At 41.2% G+C, this 23321-nt stretch overlaps 1 protein-coding gene across 6 annotated transcripts; it reads left to right on the top strand.

The window, feature by feature from the left end:
* On the top strand, positions 1-22190 carry HNRNPK (heterogeneous nuclear ribonucleoprotein K). Of its 6 annotated transcripts, none has more exons than XM_065657341.1 (16): positions 1-114; positions 2786-2859; positions 2964-3043; positions 3918-4015; positions 5377-5433; positions 6936-6979; positions 7874-7946; positions 8456-8569; positions 9578-9706; positions 10213-10520; positions 10867-10921; positions 16388-16438; positions 19360-19381; positions 19459-19541; positions 20025-20194; positions 21038-22190. In XM_065657341.1, the coding sequence occupies exons 3-16, from the start codon at positions 2995-2997 to the stop codon at positions 21066-21068; spliced, it is 1284 nt and encodes a 427-aa protein (XP_065513413.1). In that variant the 5' UTR covers positions 1-114; positions 2786-2859; positions 2964-2994; the 3' UTR covers positions 21069-22190. The 6 variants fall into 6 exon arrangements, with proteins under 6 accessions (XP_065513413.1, XP_065513411.1, XP_065513408.1 ...); XM_065657339.1 differs by having other exon boundaries at positions 3906-4015; XM_065657336.1 differs by having other exon boundaries at positions 3906-4015; positions 20977-22190.
* Positions 22191-23321: the final 1131 nt, after the last annotated feature.

The raw sequence follows: 23321 nt of genomic DNA, 5'->3' as shown, positions 1-23321 counted from the left end.
CAAGGCGGGGTTTTCGCAGACGCCATTTTCTCTTCTCACGACCGAGGTCGCTCTCGCTCTCCTCTGCCGGCCCTCGCTGTCTGTACCGCTTCCATCGCGGCTCCCACCGGGCAGGTAAAAAGACTAACCGGCCGCGGCAGCGCGGGGCAGCCAGGGCTGCCTTTCTCCCGGCGGCCAGGCCTGTGTCGCCCTGGCCCTCACGGAGGGCGGCGCGGAGCGGGGGCCGCCCCTTTGCCCTGACGGGCAGCGGCCTAGCCCAATGGAGAGGCGGCAGGCCCGCGCACGGGAGGCGGCGGGGCCAATCGCCTGGTGGCGCTGGTGGATGTGCGCGTTGGTGGTTGCTCCCCTTTTTCTCCTGTGCGCGGCGGGGCCGGCGGTGGGCGCAGGTACGCGCAGCCCGCAGCGAGTTGGGGCCGGCGAGGAGGGGGCGCTGCGTGCACGCTGGAGTTGGGCGGGTGGGGGGCGGACACAGGCCAGGCCGGGCCTTGCTGGGACCGGCAGAGCTGCTGTCGTGCCCCTCTCGGCGCGGCTGCATGACACAGCGGTGCGAGAGGCCCGCGCCACCAGTGTCGTGGGGCCTCATACACAGGGACCCTCCACCGCCGCCCCCCGGGACTCCTGTGGGCTCCCACAGGGAGCGCGATGGAATGGGGTCAGCGCTGTGTGGATAAGGAGCACAGCGGGGTGTTGCTGCCTCAGCTGCTGCTGGGAGTAGCCCCTTTGGCGGCTGCGGGCAGTTGCGGGACACAGGGGCCTCTCTCGCCCCGAGGGGGAGACGAGAAGGGTGCCCAGCGTCCCCGCGGGCGGCCCTGGGTCCTGTGGCCCGGCCAGCATGGCTCGCTGAGGCCGGCAGCGCTAGCGGGTGCTCTCTACTGACGGGGAGAGGCCGCCGCCTTCCTGCGCCTGCCCTTGGTAACCCTGTGCCCGGGGCGAGATGTCGGGCATTCCGGTGGGCGGAGGGCAGGGCGCTCCCGGCCGCGGCGTGTGCGCAGGCGGCCGCCGGGGGCCGGTTTGGGGGGCGCCCCGCGTCACGGTCCGCCGCTCTCGGGGGCGGTCGCAGCGGAGCCCCTTTGGCGGCGAGGCCGCCCCGCACTGCCGGCTGCGCTGGCCGTGGGCCGCCGGGCGCCTCCTTTGTGTCTCCGCGGGCAGAGGGGGGTAAATCTCCCTGCGACCGCGTGGTGGTGGCGGCGGCGGCTTTTCCGCTCCCGGCTCCGCCTAGCAGCGGGAAGGCGCCATTACAGCGGCCGCCATTTCTGCTGGTCCTCGCCGTCGGGAAGCTGAGGCCGGGGCTGCGGTACTTATGTAACGCCGCCGCTCCCCCGCCCGGCAGCCAGCCGCGCTCTCGCCGTCGCGCCGAGCGGCAGCAGGGGCCGTGGCGGCGGCGGCTGGAGGAGCCGCGGGGAGAGGCGCTGCGCCCCGGAGGGAGCGGGACTGAGGCGCGCCGCGGTTTCGCAGCTCTTGCCTTGTGTTTGTGGCCGCTTAGTAGTTTCGGTGTTTATAAGAACATGTCAATTTAGTATCACGAACTCCATTTTCCCAGTAGAGTGCGGTAACTGAAAGCACCTTACCTATGCGCGGCTAGAGGAGGTTTGGGTAGGAGGGTAAATACACGCGACTAGGGGAGGCCAAGCCCTGAGCAGTATATTGCAGTTCATTCCCCGCTGCTCTAGAATTCTTGGAGTAGTTGGAAATAGAATAACGGCTCTGAAAGGGCTATTTAAACCATGTGAAAATATACCCGGCCCCTCCCTGCTTTCCCCTGCATAACAGAGTTTTGGCAACGTCTTGCCGAGATTTTGGTTTCATTAAATCTCTGTGTGTCCGTTAGCTCACTTTAAATGCTTGGAAATAGCAGTGCCGGCTGTAAGCCTGCCTTCATGACAACGATTACAAATAATTAACTGTCTGAGAGTGTGTTTAAAAAGTTAAATGAACCGCATTTTTTTCCCTTTGTACATACCAGGATGAGTGGCTAGCATTTATTGAGGCAAGGGGAATTAATAAAATACAAAGGAGGAATATATGATTGTGTTGCTGCGTTATCTGTAGAACATTTTTGAAGATAATAAGTGGCACAATTATTTATTTTGTCTAGACTTCTTTCTGATGTGACTTACTAGTACTCTGAGATCAGCTTAACACAAGTAGGTTACAAATAAGATACCTATTTCAGAGAATCGTGGTGAAGTTCAGCTGCTTGAGGTTCTTGATTGTGTGGGTAGAGGATTACATGTAACTACAGAGGGTGGTATTTTTAATTTTTTTTTGTCCTGTGTGGCTAGAAGCTGTAATTTGTCTTTTATTGATCTATTTTACTTGAGTGGAAGGCATGCTAAAATGCCTGCTGGTACATAGGTAGAAAGTTTGTAAAACTAATGCTGACAATTACCATAACAGGACTTTTTTAGTTTAGATTGTTTAGAACTAAACAGCAAGAGCAGATTGTTATGTAGTGTCCTTATAAAAGTAAATCCGAGGTGTGTATTGTATAATGTTGAAATTTGGAGCTGGATACATGTTCACTTTAAATAACTGAAAATAATTTTTAGTAAATATGGTTACTTTAAACTAGTATATGCCTAAAAACTCTAAGTCAGTAATTGTTTATCTGTAGGTGTACAGACTTTTATCTCTTCTTAGTGGTATGTTTCGTTTGGTTATGCTTTCTCTTTTATAGAGAAAAGCTTTGCAGCAAAAACTGGGTTCAAACCTCTGGTTTTTGACTGTAGTGAGGATCAGAGCTGTAACTGAGCAGAGTCACAACTGATATGTGCTGTTTTCATAGGCTCTTGAAGGCAGTTGGATTTTGATCCCGCCCAGAATACTTCAGGTTTTTGTCTGCAAGGCTATATAATAGCGGTAAGTTGTAGTAGCAGGCATTTCTTTTTCCTTTTTGCCTTTAGCACAACATACAGTTTGCATTTTCACAAAATAGATGTACCAGCTTTTTTATTCTTCAACAGGTTTTGCCTACCCACCTAAGAGAAAAAGGCAATGGAAACTGAACAACAGGAAGAGACCTTTACCAACACAGAGACAAATGGTAAATTTTTTAAAGGGCTATTTCTTTTAAGGAAGAACCTCTTTACATTTCAGCATTTCTAAATATTTTGCAATGCTTTAACTGTATCAGATGTTTGTGTCAGCATAGTTTTGCATTCTGCATTAAATCTTTTCATTTTTAATTAGACCGTATAATTTCACGTGCTTTTGAAGCATAAATGCATGATCTTTCTGTTGGCGTGTTTTAGATATGGGATAAGTAACTGAAAGTTATGACTTAAGGATTTGAAAATACATTTAGTACTTCTGTGGAGACTGAATAGGTATTATCAGCCATATCTATTAACCGCATTTGTTTATGGCAGTTTTTACATGTAACAGTGTAAATATGTGAAATACTTCTGAAGAGCTTCATGAAAAACTTCCTGGGCATAAGTAGTGAGGAAATTAGGACATCACTGTTGTTGATTTTTGCCATTTTTTTCCAAGCAGTACTTGAAGTGCTAGTTTACTTTATTCCACCAGCATTTTAGTGTTGGACAAACTACATTTGTGCTTTTTGCCTGAAAAGTTTTTCCCAATTGTTAATTATAAATAAATACTAAGTGGGTGATGCTGCACTGCTATAAACAGCGTGTCATGAATTTCTCACTGGCTATATGCAACATTCTCATGTAAAACATAGTTCATAGATTTAAAGTGGATTTTCAGCAGTTAATTGACACATAGGCTGATGAAATAAAGGCCTGTTTCCATGCTATGTATGTTTAAAGTAGGCATCAATAATTAGTGTTGGGCTACTAGGAACGAATGCGTTAAGAATACAGAGTATAAATTTGGCATGTGTTCCATTTTATTACAGCTGAGAAAGTTAAATAAATGTTTGTATTTCCTCCCTATGGACCTTTCTACAGGCAAGCGTCCTGCAGAAGATATGGAGGAAGAGCAGGCCTTCAAAAGATCTCGGAACACAGATGAGATGGTTGAATTACGCATCCTGCTTCAGAGCAAAGTATGCATTTTGATTTTTACTGGTTTTGCTTATAACATTGCTCAGGATAGGAGTGACAAATATGACAAATACATGTTTAGAAAGAATATGTACTTTATTTAATTTGAGATGACTTAGTAGGCATTATTTTAAGTGTGCATGAATGGTAGTGAAAGTGTATCGTGATAGAATTAACTTTAGTGGTTCTTTTAAAGGATAAGTTCCCAAAGGATCAATACAGTTATTTTCAAAAAGGTGAACTTCCTGAAAAAAATGGAGCAATATAAATTTTAAGGTGTTTTTACATTGGAGTGGAAGGCAGTTATTTTGAGGGGAATGACTGTGTATTAGTCTTTGGAAAAGAAGCGACATAGAGAATGATCAACTGGTGACTATAGACTAAATATGAAAGTTAACATGAAGACTTTCTTCGGATTTTGGTAACTCTGCCAAACAAATCTACTAAACTCGTGATATTATCAACAGGAAGAAAAGTAGGAGTAATGCTTCAGTGATTACAGTGGTTTCGTTGACAAATGTAAATAGCTACAGTAAAATTGCTATGTGTGAATTTTCTCTGGTGTTTCCAGTTGCTCCAGATGGTTTGTATTTTCTGAAGTATCTCAGTCTTTTGTGTTGGCATGGGGGAATGTTATCTTAACTCTGCATAGCATTCTGACCAATAGTCAAGTTACATGGGGTGCTGCAAAATATTTTGTGTGCTGTTAGCATAACATATGATCTGTGTATTAAAAGCAATACTTTTGCAAGTAATACTTGAAATAACCTGGGAAAAATATAATTTGGCAATTACTTTTCTTGACTATCCGCGATCTTATTCCTGTGAATGTTAGAAATTTGAAATTAGTGGCTGTTAACATTGGCTTTAACCTTTTTCAGAATAGGCTGCTTTGAGAAGTCAATTCAGTTACAGACTTATAGACCAAAATTAGCACTAGAAATTATCATTAAATACCTGGAGTGCAAAAGTGGAGTATGCCTTAAAATAAAATTAAGCAAAAAAAAAAAGTTAAGTTGATCAAATAAACTAAGGAAATCATCAACCTACATTATATTCACACAGTATATTTTTTTGAGAGCTATAGTCTGAGATGCTTCAATGCAGGGAGAATTGCCTAGAAACCTCCATTTGGAATTTAAATTTCAAAACTGAATATCCTTCTCTTTTCTAAGTTCAGTGCTAAGAGGTGTTGGTCATTTTTTCCATGAATGAATGAACCTTTCAAAAGCAGTACCCACCTGCCCCAACCCCCTGGGCCAACAGAGTAATGCAAAGATAGGTTTGCCATTCTTAGTCTTGAGGTCAGAAATGTGATCTGTGCTGTGTTGGCATAACATAACTTCTGAAAATTATTTTCCAGAATGCTGGAGCAGTGATTGGAAAAGGTGGCAAAAATATTAAGGCACTTCGTACAGACGTGAGTATATATGAGTTTGAACTAATTTAACACCAATTCTTTCAGAGCACTACATCAAAAGCTTGATCGCATTAGTTTCTAGAAATGGGAGCAATTCAACTCTAGACTTCAATAGTCCAGCTACAAACCTTTTATAATGATTGTTGAAGTAGATAACTTAGTTCTTCAATTTCTATTATAATTAAAACCCAGCTTGACTCATATGGGAGGAGATGTTTATATTAAATCTCTTCGCTTTTGAATAGGATTCTGCTAAATTACACACTTCAAGTGAGTTAACATCCTAATTAGAAATATTGACAAAGCTTAAACCCCTTAATTGCACCGTTCCCGTATGTGTGAATCAATTATAGTACTACTGAAACCATTACAGGTGGCTGGCTTAACCCAGTGATAGAGGAATTCTTTAAATTCCTTTTAAAAGGCAAACAAGCAAAATGGTCCATCTGTTCTTTAACACCTTGCACACGAAGTGCAAAAGCATTTATGTTAAGGTTGCTTGATTTGAATAAGGGTATAGAACAGTAACTGAACATTCTATTCTGTTACTTGGAAGCACTTTTAACTGGTCATGACTTATTTGCCTATTCACATTCTACAGTGGGTTGACTCTTGTGACTAGACACATGCTCAGTGTTAATGTTGTGTATCTATAAAACTTGGCAATGCTTCTTAAATTCCATTTGTTTACACTCCTGTACTTAACATCAGCTACAATTTCAGCAGTTTTCCCGATTGAGACTCTGTTCAACACAAGATTTGGCAATATATCACTACAAATCGGTTCCGACTAAGTTCATCAGTACCGCAGCTAGAATTGAGGTTTAAGTTGAAATGGTCAGGAATCATACATATGCTCACTAACTTTGACAGCTAGTTGTTGTTTTTTTTCTCTTAGGGTGATTTTTTTTTTTGTGAAGTGCCTTTTTTTTTTTTAGTGAATAAATACGTCACCATCTAAGTCCAGGTAGTTTAGATTGGTCTGGAAAACTAATTTCCCCAGTTCACCCAAGGTTCTGGTAGTATCAGTTTCGACAGGTTTTGTGTCTACCCTCATGAGCCAGCCTGCTACTGAAACATCAAATATTAAAACTAAAAAAGTAGTTCAGTCAGATCAGGTGACTCATTTTTAAAGTCCATACTGTTAAGCCACAGTTGGTGTAGCAATCCGTTATTGTGTTAGTCTTCAGAACAACTTAAGCTTGTTTCATTAATTGAGAGTAATGAGTATAGTTTGTATTAAATTAAAATTTATTGCTTTTCCCCCTTTTCCCTCTCCTTGTTTTTTTGGCCATATATCTCCGTTGCCCATGTACTGGATCGACTTGCCCCTGCGTTGCCCACCATGACGTTGGCCCATCCGCCCCTGAACGCCCATGTGAAAACCCTGGTTGGCTATGCCCAAAAATGTGCTCGTTGCCAAACGGGTACCATACTTGACAACTTCCGATTGAATGCCCATGCCCAATGCCAACATCCACGAACGCCAATGACCAATGCAGTACAATGCCAGTGTTTCAGTCCCAGACAGCAGTGGCCCCGAGCGGTATGTCCCAACAGTTTATGCCTCACTGCCTGATTAGAAAGAGAGAAATGTATTTTATTACCTGCCTTTGATATAATTAAATAGTATCCCCTTATAGACGGTGTATTGTTTTTTTTGAAGTTTTCTGTCTTATTTTCCCCATTAAGTCTTTTTGTCACTGAACTTTTACGTGAGTTGCCCACCCAAACAATCCACTAATTTTATTTCAATGGAAGGAGCACAGCTTCAAGTGTTGCATATTTGCTGCATTGTAAATCAAATTGTTTCAAAATAGTCTCTCGCTCTGTCTTTGTGGCCCACCTTGCTCCCGTCAACATTGCCTGTTCATAATTATTTCTGATGAAACGCTAACTCTGGTTCACTTTCCTTCACTTCTCATTTGTTTTGTCTTTTTTTTGTCTTGCATTTGTATTTGTTTTCTTGGAGAGCCCATTAGTAATCTGATTTCTAACTGGTCTCATAACCTTACTCCAGATACAGTGTTCACCACTTGCATATCCCTACTTTTTCTATGAGAAGGTGTGCCAGTTTTACCAATGTAAAGCGAGGGTATCCTAAATTAGTGGTGGCGGGGAACATGAGTATTCTCTTCTTTCAGTTCTGCGTCAATTTCTTGCCCACTTAATCTGAGCCCTTCCAAAAGCCCATTCTGTCTTTCTCTCTCTCTGCAAGACCTACCTAATCTTAAACTTATCATGCATATCTACTGGGCATAAACAAAGATGCATGTGTTGTAAATTCAACAAACAGGTTTACTTTAAATGGGGAATATTAATTGTAAGGTCTTCTGTGTAGCAGATCTTACTAGAATTTTGTATATGATGATGGAAAAAATTTACTTCTACTTCTTCTTTCCTATCTTCTCCACATTGTCTGGCATCATGACTCCAACAGCATCTTGAGTATAAGTGCAGATATAGAGACAATTGGAGAAATCTTGAAGAAGATTATCCCTACTTTAGAAGAGGTATGTCTCTTAATGTTTGTTTCTTTTTAGAGGTAAATTATAAGTTTTTGAAACAAGATGGCTCGAGATGATTTGCTGCATTTTAAATACAGTAAATTAGAAAATAAAAAATAAAAGCACTTTAAAGAAGGGTTATGGCTCTCAAAATACATGTCAGCATTTTTTTGGTAGAGGACAGAGTCAGTCAGTATTTATTAATATTTCAAACAGCCTCCTGACTTGTTTTGTCCCCATTTCGAAGCAGTTGTAACTTGTATCCTGTGTTGGCTTTGTAAGTAAGTGTTGCACTGTTTGGTATCTTCTTAACTCTCTGTAGAAAGTTGGGCAATGTAATAAATACAGAAAACTGATTTGATATCAATTTATGTTGAGGTAAGGTGCTTAGTTACGAATCTATCAAAGGAAGTACAGGATTACAGTGCAGCAAATAAGTCATACCATTGTGTTTAGAGAAAAAAAATGATGTGACTAATATTATATTCTTTTACTTGTATGTATCTTTCTTACAGTATCAACACTACAAAGGCAGCGACTTTGACTGTGAATTAAGACTTCTCATTCACCAGAGTTTGGCAGGAGGAATTATTGGTGTCAAAGGTGCTAAAATAAAGGAACTCAGAGAGGTACTTGTTTCCTGTTCTTCTGATATTTGGGTTTTGTTCGATAAAGAACTTAGTGCTTTGTGTTCATGAGGGGCAGGTTTAAGTATCTTCTCTGCAGTAGTGCCTTCAGAACATACTGCACAGATGATTTCCATGTTGAGTTGCAACTTTCTTGCAAACCCTCAGAAGTAAAATCCTCATTGGTGGTAGAGCCTATGACTTCTTATCAAGCTTCTCAGTAGGGGTGTCATAGAGTAAGAAAGGATTTTTTTTTTCTTTTCCAAAGTAGAATTGCATTTGTGACTCCTAAAATGAATTATTACATAGACTAGATTTATTCATGTAGTTGGACATGCAAAATGGTTTAGGGTGAATGCATCTCATGCTCCTGTACAATGATAATACAATAAATGCCTGAATTTTACTGTAAAAGGACTTCGTTTTTATGTTTTGAGGGTTTTTTTAATTATACTTCCTAGAAGACCAGTGTTTTCTTTAAGTGAAGGAATGAGAGTTTTAAAAGCTAATGGTCTCTATGAACTTAAAATTGTTTTCTGTTTTTTCTTATCATTGTGTCAGAGGCAGTTTCAAGTTAGTTCAGGTGTAAGCTGATACCTGTTTGCATAGGTTGAGGAAGGCAAGATAACTAGATGTAATCCTAGTACCATTGCTATTTGGCATCCAAAGCATGTTTTCTTGACAAGTGAAGGCTAATACAATCTGTAAGCTTGCAATGGATATGTGGTCCTTTTGCTAGTATTTATTTAAATGATGGTGTAGATGAGCTGTAATAGTAAGAGGAGAAAATTGAACTTTTTTCCTCTTTGTACAAAACTCTGTCAGCATAGATCTTTAAAAGATGTGATCCTAAAATCAAATTTGTTGTGAGAACTCAGAAGCAAGCATACACTTAAAATGGCTGTGAATTTAATTGCCTTTTGGATTGTTACCTTTAAAATGTTTTAATGGTTTATAATGTTTAAAATACTTACATTAGACAATCTTGGATTTTTTTTTTGTCTTCAACAGAACACTCAGACCACCATTAAGCTCTTCCAAGAGTGTTGTCCTCATTCTACTGACAGAGTGGTTCTTATTGGTGGAAAACCTGATAGAGTGGTTGAGTGTATCAAGATTATTTTGGATCTTATCTCTGAGGTAATGTTTATTAAATTTATTTTATTCTTTCACTGGTATTCGTGAATGTTAGGGATCATTTGGATAAAAAATGGTATCTTTCAGTTTCTGTTTTGAATTCAGTACCTCCTCATTTCCCAGTAACAAAGTGATTGACTGTTACCACCTTTTGAAATTCTTTCTGTTTTCTAGAATAGAGATGCACCTTACAGGGAAGGGAAGCAATTTTTGGTACTAGTGGGCCATTATTCATGCTTTGCATGTATCATTAAGATGCAAAAATTGAAGAGGAAGGGAGACAAAATTTATTTGCCACTGATATGTAACAGTGGTTTCTCTATCATAGTTAAGTACACAGCACAGGAAACACATCACCATCTCCTTTCTTACCGGCATTGTGAAATCAAGAACATGTTCCAGATGCATACATTTGTATTTATACATTTCATATATTAATTTAATTAAATATGCGAATTGTAATAGTCCTAATTGGGTTGTGGGGATTGTTTTTTGTTTGCTTGTTTTAGTCTCCAATTAAAGGACGTGCTCAGCCTTACGATCCCAATTTCTATGATGAAACATATGACTATGGTGGCTTCACAATGATGTTTGATGATAGAAGGGGACGTCCAGTAGGTTTTCCGATGCGTGGAAGAGGTGGTTTTGATCGCATGCCCCCTGGTCGTGGTGGACGACCTATGCCTCCATCGAGAAGAGATTATGATGATATGAGCCCTCGCAGAGGACCTCCACCCCCTCCACCAGGTCGTGGCGGTAGAGGTGGCAGCAGAGCTCGTAATCTTCCTCTTCCTCCTCCACCACCTCCTCGTGGCGGGTGAGTTGCCACTTCAATGCATTATACAAAACTCATATTGTGTACAGTCTCCTGAATCACATTGATATTTTCGTTGTTTTTTCCACGCTTCCATGTTGGTAGCGATTATGCAGGATTGAGTGTGTATTAGACCAGAGCATTTTGAAAAGTACTGTAATTACTAGCTGCACTGTAGTAATCTACCAAGACTGCAGTCAAAAGTTCTGAAACTTCTAAGTCATTTAGTACTTGGCTAGAGTAGTTTGAAATTTTAAGTTGTGTGTGAGCTATGAATGTGGAAATTTAAATTAGAATAGGTAAACTAGTTTATAACACAATTCACGTACTGCTGCTTTTTTCATTTTAGAGATCTTATGTCCTATGACCGAAGGGGCAGACCAGGAGACCGTTACGATGGCATGGTACGAGTCTAAAATTTGCTTTGTTCTGTTTCATAAGTACAGTTAGCATGCTGAGTGTCAGAAGATACTATTGCTGAACACATTCACTTAAGTGTGGGACATGCATGGTTCTGATGGTAGAACCAAAATGTTTTGTCCATACAAATGTTCCTTTCTGTGGAGAAATGTTGGTCCTGTAAGTGGTATCTGAGACATGATCTGTTTTCTTTGTTTCCTCCCTGCCATCAAAAATGATACAGAAAGTTTGACTGTGCTCTGCCTTGCAGGTTTTCTTGCACTAACCATCTTAGATTTTTAATTGGAGTGACAGAAATAGGAATTGGTAGGCTTTTCAGGTAAAGAAAACATCAGAACAACATTCTCTGAAATTATGTAATTCATACAAGCATTCTTAACACTAATGTTGGAAAACACAATTATAGATAGATACTATTCTATAATCTGTATTATTCTATGAGGGGCTCTAGTTGATCTGAAAGGTGATTGTTGCTCTTTGGAATCAGTTCTTGTCTTTTTGCTGGTTTCCTTGTCTGCAAAATACCCACTGTAATTCCAAATGATTTGGAGCTGGGGCCACTGCTAAGTTGAATCCTGAGTTAAATTACATACATTCAGCTGTATTAATGGTAATACTTCCTGAGGAAAAACATCTCTGATGGTATATGGAAGCTTAAAAAAAGGCTTAAATATATTCCATGTTGTATTCTGAAATGTGACTTCTCAGCAGTCATCTGCTATTGTACTAGATTCTTCTTTCCTGGGCAGAAAAATAATGTGTCTTGGAGGTAAATGTCTATAGTAACAATATTGCATTCCCCTCTGGTTTGTTTGGCACCTTCTTTAAGATGATAGGTGACACAAGGGTTGTTTGTTTGGGTTTTTTTTCCCCCTCTTCTAAATGAGTGGAATAGGAAGGAGTAGAGAAGAGCTATGAAATGGGCTGCCTAAATGGGTCTTCCACATTTTCTCCTTCTTTGGAGTAAGAGTTACTAAGTGTACATATTGCAAGAATGTCACGTGCTTATTAGGAATATTAAAAAGATTTGCACAAAGATAAAAGGTGCTACTCTCCATGTTATAAAACTGGAAGACTTGAGAAGTACGGTTCCAAGATTCCTTACTTGTATTTACCTGTTTTCAAAGCTCAGTTTTTGTGTTCTTATATTTGCAGCTAATAAAGTCAGTGCTAGAGCATATAAACTGAGCAACCTGCCGTTCTTTGGGTATCTGGTTGGGCACAGTCTTAGCTTTACTCTTGGGCAGTAGTGTGTTCTATTTTTATTCCATTCCAGCTAGAATAGAAAATCCGTTTTGACTTGTGTTTAGCATGAATTTTGTCAGGTTTACCTTTGTTTCTTGACATGCGTTTCTGTGAGTAAGTGGAGTCATCTCTGTTCACTTTTTCACTCCAAAAAGCAATTTTATTTCCTCTTCACAGTGAAGTTGCTCATGGCTCTGGCTCCTTTATGACCAAGTATCATAGCCTGCTTGAAGTGAGGACTGCTTCCCAACAAAGACTGTATTTAATTTCTAGTTTTAGTTAACCATGATCCTAATACACTAAATTGTGAAAGCAGGTAGGAGGTCTTCACATGGATTGTGAGACTGGAGCTGGAAATGTCATGCCAGAAATTGAGGGTCTTCCTATGTGACCTTTTGTTTCAGTTTCATATAGAAACCATTCTGTAGCGAAACATTTAAACTAGAGTAAATCAAAGTCATGATGGTTTGTGAACTAAGTAACACATGGGAAAGGCAGCTGCTGGAGAGCCCTTTTCATGTAGGTTCTATTTTACATAGATGCAATAAAAGGCAAGAGTAAATGCTTTTCGTAGATTATCATCTCAAATCATGGAAATGTGGAATGTACAGAAATACTTTTTGCCAGTTCTCTTTTCCACTAAAGGCAAAAAGATTGAGTAGTTCAGGATCTTTAAAGCTGGATGCTGAACTGTGAATTTTTGTGAATTCCAGAGATAAGATAGTATCATAGGGGTCAAGGACAACAGAAAGAGCTTTTTCAAATACATGGCAGATAAAACTAACACCAGAGGCAATGTAGGCCCACTGATGAATGGGATGGGTGCCCTGATGACAGAAGATACACAGAAGGCAGAGTTACTGAATGCCTTCTTTGTCTCTGTCTACTCTGCTGGAGGCTGTCCTGAGGAGCCCCGTACCCCTGAGGCCCCAGAGGAAGGCAGGGCAATGGAGGAGTTTGCCTTAGTTGATGAGGACTGGGTTAGGGAGCGATTAGGCAATCTGGACATCCATAAATCCATGGGTCCAGATGGGATGCACCTGCGGGTGCTGAGGGAGCTGGCTGAGGTGGTTGCTGGACCACTCTCCATCATCTTTGCTAAGTCTTGGGAAACCAGGATAGGTGTCTGAGGACTGGAGGAAAGCAAATGTCCCTCCAGTCTTCAAAAAGGGCAAGAAGGAAGACTCGGGCAACTATAGACTGGTCAGCCTCACCTCCATCCCTGGGAAAGTGATGGAACAACTTAACCTTGGTGCCGTCTCAAGGCATATCAAGGATAGGAGGGTCATTAGGGGCAGTCAACATGGCTTCACCAAGGGGAAGTCATGCTTAACCAACCTTATAACCTTTTACAAGGACATAACGAGGTGGATAGATGATGGCAGAGCGGTGGGTGTGGTCTGCCTTGACTTCAGTAAAGCATTTGACACAGTCTGCCACAGCATCGTCACTGCTAAACTGAGGAAGTGTGGACTGGACGATCGGATAGTGAGATGGACTGTGAACTGGCTGAAGGAAAGAAGCCAGAGAGTCGTAGTCAATGGGGCGGAATCTAGTTGGAGGCCTGTATCTAGTGGAGTCCCTCAAGGGTCGGTACTGGGACCAGTATTATTCAATATATTCATCAATGACTTGGATGAGGGAATCGAGTGTACTATCAGCAAGTTTGCTGATGACACCAAACTGGGAGGAGTGGCTGACACGCCAGAAGGCTGTGCTGCCATCCAGCGAGACCTGGACAGGCTAGAGAGTTGGGCAGGAAAAAATTTAATGAAATATAACAAGGGCAAGTGTAGAGTCTTACATCTGGGCAGGAACAACCCCAGGTTCCAGTATAAGTTGGAGAATGAGAGCACTGTAGGGGAAAGGGACCTGGGGACAGCAGGATGACCATGAGCCAGCACTGTGCCCTTGTGGCCAAGAAGGCCAATGGCACCCTGGGGTGTATTAGAAGGGAGGTGGTTAGTAGGTCGAGAGAGGTTCTCCTTCCCCTCTACTCTGCCCTGGTGAGACCTCATCTGGAATATTGTGTCCAGTTCTGGGCCCCTCAGTTCAGGAAGGACAGGGAACTGCTGGAAAGGGTCCAGCGCAGAGCCACAAAGATGATGAAGGGAGTGGAGCATCTCCCTTATGAGGAAAGGCTGAGGGAGCTGGGTGTCTTTAGCTTAGAGAAGAGGAGACTGAGGGGTGACCTCATTAATGTTTATAAATATCTAAAGGGTGAGTGTCATGAGGATGGAGCCAGGCTCTTCTCAGTGACAACCAACAGTAAGACAAAGGGGTAATGGGTTCAAGCTGGAACACAAGAGGTTCCACTTAAATATGAAAAGAAACTACTTCTCAGTCAGGGTGACGGAACACTGGAAGAGGCTGCCCAGGGAGGTTGTGGAGTCTCCTTCTCTGGAGACATTCAAAACCTCCCTGGACACATTCCTGTGTAACCTCATCTGGGTGTTCCTGCTCCAGCAGGGGGATTGGACTAGATGATCTTTTGAGGTCCCTTCCAATCCCTAACATTCTGTGTTTCTATTGACAGGCTTGTAAATGCTCAGATGAGAAAACCCCGTTTTGATTTTAAAAGATACGTTAACTCCCTTTGCCCATGTAAAGTCACCCACTTAAGAGTATAGCTTGTCTGTTATCCTGGCGTACAGCTGTAGTTTAATTATGCACCACTGTTGGAAGAGTTTGTTTGGTTTATAATATCTCTTCTGAAGCTTTTTCATGAAGGACAGACTTACATTGTTTCTCTGTTAACAGAGCTATATATTTCAATGTGTAACTATTCCAAATCAAATGCCTGTGGATCATGAGGGCTATGTGGCAGTTGAAAAAACCTGAATGTATTTCCAGTATTTCTTTGTTAACACCTTCATCCTCAGGGCTCTATGAGATACATAAATGCACACAGATATCAGTGGGAGGGCTGAAAAATAAAGTGGAAAAGCATATGAAGTAATTTTATCTCCTCACTTCTTTTAATTAGCTGATCAGGTACTAAAATTTTCAAAGTACTTGAAATTTTAAAATCTGAGTTAGAGACTTAGAGTGTCTCCTTTTAAGTGGACTGTCTTTTCGCAGACTTCTGTGAGTGTCTTCAGATTTCTAACATGCTTTTGCCCCTTCAAATGCTTCCTCATTCTTGATCTTTTTTTAACTTCTCTATGTGTAGATAAATATACATAGAGATATAAACACTTGAATAAAGGCACATACACTTAAACATGAAGAACATTTTGTATTTTTTAAGAGATGTGACATTAACAAGCATGTAAAAGCCAGTAAAGGAAGAGTGTTTGACAGCTCTTGTGTTTATCCATGTAGATGCTGAAAGAAGGTATCCAGTTTCACTCTTCTAGGTCACTCTGTTAAAAAAACAGAGAAAACTATGATAAAATAATCTGATATCAGTTAGGACTGCAAATGTTTTCTTTCATTAGATATAAAGTTGAGCTCTTTGTCTTATCCAGCCAGTGTGTCATCTGGTTTCTGTTCTAGTACCAGTAGTCACTAGAACAAATGCTTCTTCAAAGTAGAATATTCTGTTATATATGTTAAGATATCCCCTTGAGAAGCTGGTTTTGGAGTGCACAAATAAACATAAATTGCTGAAATTGTAGAATTCTGAAAGAAATGTTACATATCACATTTTAAAAACATAATTAATTTTCTGATACAGTTAGGCAGCAATAGACTGCTAAGTCTAGTTATTGGCTATATGAGATACATGCAAGTGAATTGGTAGAACACAAGAAGCAGTGTTCTTCCTGCTTGACTGACTGTTGACATAGAGACAATCACTGACATTTACAATCTTATTAAACCTTCATTTTCTAATGCATGGCAGAAATAAAAGATTTTGAATATAATAGCACTTGAAGTTGTTCTAAAAGGAAAAAAAAAAAGCTTGTTCGAGCTTTGCTCTGCTGTTAGCTGTCTGACCTTTTTTGCTAGAGGAAAAATCTGTTTATACCACAGAAAGAGGAAAAAGTGAGTGCAACCATTTACAGTTCTCTCAAGGTGAAATTAAAAGGGAGCAAGTCTTGAAAGTGGTCTAAATCACATACTTCTTAAGTCTTCGTTGTAGTATAAGTGTTTCTCTGTACCAGTATGTACTGTATTTGCTTGCCAAATTAATTGTAAGTCTGCATGACATGGACTTAGATCTCTTCCCTCTTTTCCTTCTATTTTGTTGTGTCTGGAAGATGATGCAGTGTCATGTGGATGCCTGTGATGACATGCAGCCACCAGAGCTGGTGAGTGTGCTCAACATTGTTTTGAAAACTGCTTTGTTGAACAGGTTAAGTGATAAAAGGATTTTCCTGGTTTTGAGTGTAGTCAGTGGCAGTTTGCACCTATTGAAAATCATAAATCTGTCATCCTGACTGAGAATTTATTGACAGTTTGTCTGAACGGTGTGTCCTGTGCAGACAGGTAATGTTAATAGAGGTATAGAAATATGGAGTAACATAGCCAAAAGAGAGGAGCTTTTCTGTACCTCTTGCCTCTTCTACACCCCATTTTTCGCATCGTAAATAGTAACTTTCTCCATAACTGATGCACTTAGGAGATATATTTTATATTAAGTTCGTAATGTTGTGTTTTCTCACATTTCAAACAGCAGATATTAAAAACAGCTTCTTATTTTTATTTGTGGATAAACTACTATGCTTTACTTAGCAGTGTATTTGAAAATAAACCATGTGGATAGATTTTGGGAAGTTCCAGAGTTCATCATATGTTAATGCTGTCTAGAAGATGGCAAAGTGCTGCCAAATACTATAAGTTAGTTCTTAGTTTACATAAACACAGCAAATGTGATAGCTTAACTCATTTGCTTGCAAGTTCATTTGCTGTCTTGTAGCCTGTGGAGGCAGAAATGATCAAGGAAGGTACTGTTCTTTAAAACAGATAAGTCCAAAAAGGCATCCTGTGGCAAATATCAGCAGGATTATGTCTGTGTATACAGTATGCTGCTCTGATCAGCCTCTGAATTGAGTCTTAAGCAGTGTGCTTCATTCTCTTGTATTTTGGACTCCACTACAAGTTCTATTATGTTGTATTACAATCTGTATTGTGGGTTACATGGTTACACTCAACTCTTTGGTTCGAGTAGCTTCCGTTCTAAACAGGTAGCAGGTAAGTAGTAGAAGGTGTTTCAAAAAGATGGACCCAGTTTGAAATCACAAATCTCTGCAACCACAAACCACCCATGAATGAAACTCTTACAATCCGTATAGCAGATGGAGGGAACACAGAGCATTTATAAAAAAGTTACTAACAACTTGATGACCGCTTGTAAATTTTTGTGTAATTGTAACGTGTTGGGTCCATCTCTTTGAAATGCCCTGTATTTTGGAGAAAGTTGTTGGGTTACAAACAAGTAGTTGTGGTTGCTTGATGCTGGCTGCCAGGTACCCACGCAGCTGCTCTCTCTTCTGCCTCAGCAGGATGAGGGGAGAAAGTAAGACAGAAGAGCTTTTGACTCAAGATAAAGACAGGGAGATCATTTACTAATTACCATCATGGGCTGAACACTCAACTTGAAGAAGATAATTTATTGCCACTTAAAAATAGAGTAGTGTGGTAAGAAACAAAGAAGAGAACTAAAAACACCATTTGCCCACTGTGCCTCACTGCTTTCCAGGCTCAACTTCACTCCTTCATTCTCTACTCTTCTTACACTTCTGGTGTGAGCGGTGCAGGGGACGTGGGGAATGGCCTGTTGTGGTCAGTTCATTACACTTTGTTTCTCCTCACACTGTTCCCCTGCTCCAGTGTGAAGTCCCTCCCATGGGATACATTTGTTGACAGATGGCTCAAATAACGAGTCCTTCTAAGGGGCTGCAGTTCTTCATGAACTGCTCCAGCCTGGGTCCTCTTCATGGGAATTCCTCCTTCAGGAACAGACTGTTCCAGTGTTAGTCCCCCACAGGTCCTGCCAGGCACCTGCTCCTGCATGGGCTGTCCACAGGCTGCAGCTTCCCTCAGGGCATATCTGCTTGTGCCCAGCATAGATCCACCATGGGCTGCAGTGTGGCTAGCTGCTCCAGCGTGGTTCTCTATGTGGGCTGCAGGAGAGTCTCCATTCCAACACTCTCTTTCCCAGTCCTTCTTCACCGTGGTGTCTGCAGGCTTGTTTCACTCACTTTTTTTCCCCTTGCTCATCTCTTAAAACTGATGCATACTGGGGTTTTTTTTTTACCCATTCTTAAATGTTATCACAGAGGTGCCACCAGCTTTGCTGATCTCGGATCTAAGCAGCAGTGGGTCCATTTTGGCGTTGGCTAGAACTGACTGGCTTTATCTGGCACAAGGGCAGCCCCTGGCCTCTTCTCGCAGAGGCCATCCCAGCAGTCTCCCAGAAGTTGAATTATGGAGAACTGTGCATATTTATTCTCTGCTTCTGTAGAAAGCATAAAAATGGGGTCTTGTGCACTTACAAGGCATTAGGTGAAATTAAGCACTTCATGTCAAATACTGGTCTACAAATCTTAAAGAGGCCAAGAGTGCTCATTGCAGTGCAGTGATTTGGATTTGGTGTATGGTGGTTTTAGCAGAACAGAAGTAATTCATGTCATGGTATCTGTTCTGAGATACAAAGGATTGTAGCAGTCTGAATCAAGAGACAAGTTATAGAGCTGTTCTTAAGAGCTTTGTTTGGTTTTGTTTGGTTGGGTTTTTTTTCCTGAAGACATAGATGACAACATTCACTGGATAAACTTCTTGTCCCAAAACTGGAGACCTGAGTCTCTCCTGAGCTGCATTGGTAGCATTAATAAGGCTGTACTGTGATCTTTTCATTTAAATGTTAGTTTAGTCCAAGGTTCAGGACTGGGTCAGTATCAAGAACTGTCTACCAGCAGCTCAATTAGTGAGACTGCTTGGTAAACTGATATAGCTGGATCCTTTATGTCATTTTATGCCTTACTATTATAGACTTTGACAGGGCAGGTTAAGAAGTTAATGAGATTTCCCTCACTGACCCCTGTTTCTGGCCTGCCCTCTGCTGCAGTATGCTTTTGATGGCACAACACTCTTATACGTACAGTAAGGTTGAGAGTTGAGATTTTTCCATAAAATAGGCTCAAAGTTAACAATGTGATACTTAAAATGAAAATGTGTTAATGAAGCAAGGCTTTTCACTATTTAAGTTTTTTTTCTCTTTCTCTTACAGTTTGAGGGTGGCTCTGGATATGGTAAGCGTTTATATAGAACCTTTACATGTACTTCATTATTTAGTTGTTAAAGGGCTTGATGCATACGTTTAAATCAGACTATTCTTACGCAGGGGGGCGTGGTTCATACGGAGATCTTGGTGGACCCATCATCACAACACAAGTAACAATTCCCAAAGATGTAAGTAAAGTTGACTTGCTTTCAACTTGCCTTTTCTCTTAGGAAAAACAAAACAAAACAAAAAGACAAAAACAAAACCTCCAGCCTTTTCTCAGTGTTCGATAAGGGCTTCTAATATAAAACAAGTGTTTCTAAATCGCTAAAAGCCTATTCTTTGGGTGGTGTGTGTCTTTAGAGACACCACACTAAACAATTTTACTAGTTGTTAATATTCAGTAATAGAGATGGTTTCTGTAACTTGTTTTTTTGCAACTGAGCAACTGGTTCGTTTTTTTGCAACTGAGCAACTGATTCTCTCAGTTTTATCTGACGTGTTTATACAATTAATCTTGCAGGAGGTGTTTTGAGGCTGTAGAGAAGTAAGCTTCCATTGCAAGTCCTAAAACTTAACATAGGAAGCTACTCAAACACTGCTGTAATTTTTGTAACTGTTCTTAGAGAGTAAGTTTTATCAGGAAATGAACGCTTTGCTTTCTCCCCTAGTTGGCAGGATCCATTATTGGAAAGGGAGGCCAGAGAATCAAACAAATACGTCATGAGTCGGGAGCTTCCATCAAAATTGATGAACCATTAGAAGGCTCAGAAGATCGGATAATAACTATTACAGGAACACAGGACCAGATACAAAATGCACAGTATTTACTGCAGAACAGGCAAGTTAAAGTTCAATGTTGTCCCTACTGTCCATTTTAAACTGACACGTACATTCTAAAGCTGCCCTTCTCTGTGATAGCTTTTAGAAGGCAGGTTTTAAGTAACTAATTGAACCTAACTTCTCCAGTAGTAGTTCTACCTTGATTCTCTTCTGCTCTCCATTCTAATTAAAATGAAGACACCCTCAAAACTAATCTTGCTGGAAGACGCCTTAACCAAGCAGTCCTCTCATTTCTCTGGTGAAAACTGCTGCAAAAAAACTACTTGTAACAAATTACATAGAGCCTGTAGAAAATGTAGAAGATTTCAGTGGATGTTGGTCTAGTTCTGTGTGGAAGACTAGTGATTTTGTTGTTTTTAGATAACTAAATTGACAACAAATCGCAGTCTGCCATATAGCACAGACTATGCCTCTACAGGACAAGTTGATAACCATTTGGTGCTGTTATGCAGCATTTCACACCTCGCTGACATTATCTTGTCTTTTCTGCCAAATATTAACAACTTCAGATGTAATTTCCTTAGTTTTCCTTTATTAACATGCTGGCTGTTATAGCAGATTTTAATGTTTTATATTGAATGTTTGGCTTTAGATTACTAATACTTAGATGTGCCTAAAATAATATACCTATAATTATTAGCCATTAATATTTTTAAATTATTTGCTTTGAAATGTGTTAGGAATTGTAATTTAATCTGCTCTAAGAATGTCATTGTGAATATTGATGCAAGATGTACGGTCCATCATTCTAATACATGCTTTTTTCTTTTTCTTTTATAGTGTGAAGCAGTATGCAGATGTTGAAGGATTCTAATGCAAGATTATTTTTTCTTTTTTATAGTGTGAAGCAGTATTCTGGAAAGTTTTTCTAAGACTAGTGAAGAACTGAAGGAGTCCTGCACCCCTTTTTTTTTTTAATCTGCTTCTGTTTAAAAAGCCAACATTCCTCTGCTTCATAGGTGTTCTGCATTTGAGGTGTAGTGGAATCTTTGCTGTCCACCAGATGTAATGTTTTAGTTCCTTACAAATACGTGGGGGGGGGGAAAGGGCGCACAAGACTAACATTGAAATTTTGGAGCAGCAGCAGAGAGAGTGAATTTTATTTTTGTTTGGTGATGGTGGTAAATTGTACTGTTTTTTCTGTAATTGTTGTGAACACCCTGCTTTTATGTACACTGTATTTTTTTTAGAGGGGAGAAAATACTGGTATTCCACATGTCTCTGGCATCCTTCAAGAGCAGTGTGCAGAATGTAATGCTCTTTTGTAAGAAACATTTGATGATTTTTAAATAAATTTAGTAAACTATTCTTGGTGGTCATTTTTCTTGGGATATACATAAGGTAGTATCCAAAATGGATATGCCCTGGTTTCCCCCCACATAAATGAAAGTTGCTGTTAAGCTTGCTCTTCAGCTTCTTTGGTATAGATGGAGTTACGTGGGGGTTTATCACAAATTAAAGAAACTATGTGAGAACAGTTACTCTGCTTTGCTATTTGAGAGAAAATGCAAAAATATTCATGCAAATGTTGTGTAAAACGTAACATTTTTGCAAGTGTTTGGCCCTCTTTGCAGTACATATATATATTGGTGACAGTATATAAATAAAATATTTTAAAACTTTGTGATGTCACTGAGTAAACAGTGGTAAAGTACACCTGGTTATAGACAGCTTGCTTAATGCAGATAACACTGTTAGAAATAACAGTTGCTGTACCATTACTGAATGAGTTATAGTTGTTTCCTGAGCTTTCATTTGTATGAGGTAGAAACTTAGGAATCGGCAAATTGATGGTATCTAACTCTGTAACTGGTTTTTAATTGTATGCAAAACTTAAACTTGTTTGGTTTCCCTGTTGTATGTTGAATTCTACAGGAATTATTTGTGAGAAATTTAAAAATATAAAGCTTCTGGATATCTCATGTATTACCTTGGCATTTGTATTTATAGTTTACAACTTTTGATTTCACTTCCCGAATAAAAACAAATTTTAAAGCGCCAAAGTGTTCTACATATGGATGTGATGGGTCCAGACAAAGCATGGATTCTTTTACTGTGTTTAGGTTTTACTGTGTTAGGTTTTGGGTTGGTTTTGTTTGGGAGTTTGTGTTTTGGTTTTTTGTTGGGAGGTGGGGGCGTGTTATGGTTTGGGGTTTTTCCTTGGGTCATAAAACATTTCACTTTGCTTTTTGAATGATATTGGGGTAATTCCTGCCCTAGTAGGCAGCTACTCTAAAATTTTAATGGGAAAAGCATGGAGCTAAGAGGTTTTTTGCAAGGCTGATGTCCTTGGCAGAGCTATAATCACTCCTTTAAAGATTAAAAAAAATTACCACCACCTTGGTTTTTCTTATCTGCGGGAAGGAAGGTGGCAGTAGCTAAGCACACCTGTGGCACTGGTTTCGGAACGGCTGAACCTACCTTAGAGGGAGAAATCTGCAATGAAGGTGAAGGTTTGGGCAAAACGAGTGCACTACACCACGGTGCCCAGGTTTTGTGTGTCTCCGCCTTGTGTATGCGCAGGAGGGGGGAGAGGGGCTATGAGGGTGGCTTTGTTTTGGTTTTTAAATCGGGAGGAAAAGCTCCACAAGGCTCATCATCCACATACTTGTTTCTCTTTCCAATGATGACAATCTCTTGGAATACTTCCTTACCAAGAAGTCGAGCATGTTCACTGCTCGAGCTTGGCAGGATTTTGGGTGGGAGGGGGTTTCTTAGAAAAACCTTGGAAGATTTTGGAAGCTCCGCGGGACTTCTTGCCGGCCAAGGAGCCCCGCGCGTCCGGGGCAGTGCGGATCCTCCGTCGGGTCTGTGCTCTGCCCTCCCTGCCGCCCCCGAAATCCGGCCAACGCCGGGGTGGTGCAGGGGGTGCTGGTGGCCCGCCCGGCCTCCTCACACCCGCAGCTCCGGACCGGCTCCGCCGAGCGGGCTGAGCCGGCGTGTCCCCCGCGGGGCTCCGCGGTAAAGGCGGCCGGCTGGGAGGCGCCGGCGTTGAGCGGGGTGTCGTTCTCTCCGCCCTGCCGTGTGTCCGCAGGGAGGCGGGCGGCCGGGTGCGAGTCCCCGGCGGCAACAGGGCCCAGGGCCGTGTTCTGACCTCGCTGCTGCGGGTCGCGGACGCCGACGGC

This window comes from Caloenas nicobarica, chromosome Z, assembly GCF_036013445.1.
Source record: "Caloenas nicobarica isolate bCalNic1 chromosome Z, bCalNic1.hap1, whole genome shotgun sequence".
Lineage (NCBI taxonomy): Eukaryota > Metazoa > Chordata > Aves > Columbiformes > Columbidae > Caloenas > Caloenas nicobarica.
The sequence above is the reverse complement of the archived record's forward strand: the minus strand, read 5'-3'. Positions and strand labels throughout refer to the sequence as shown.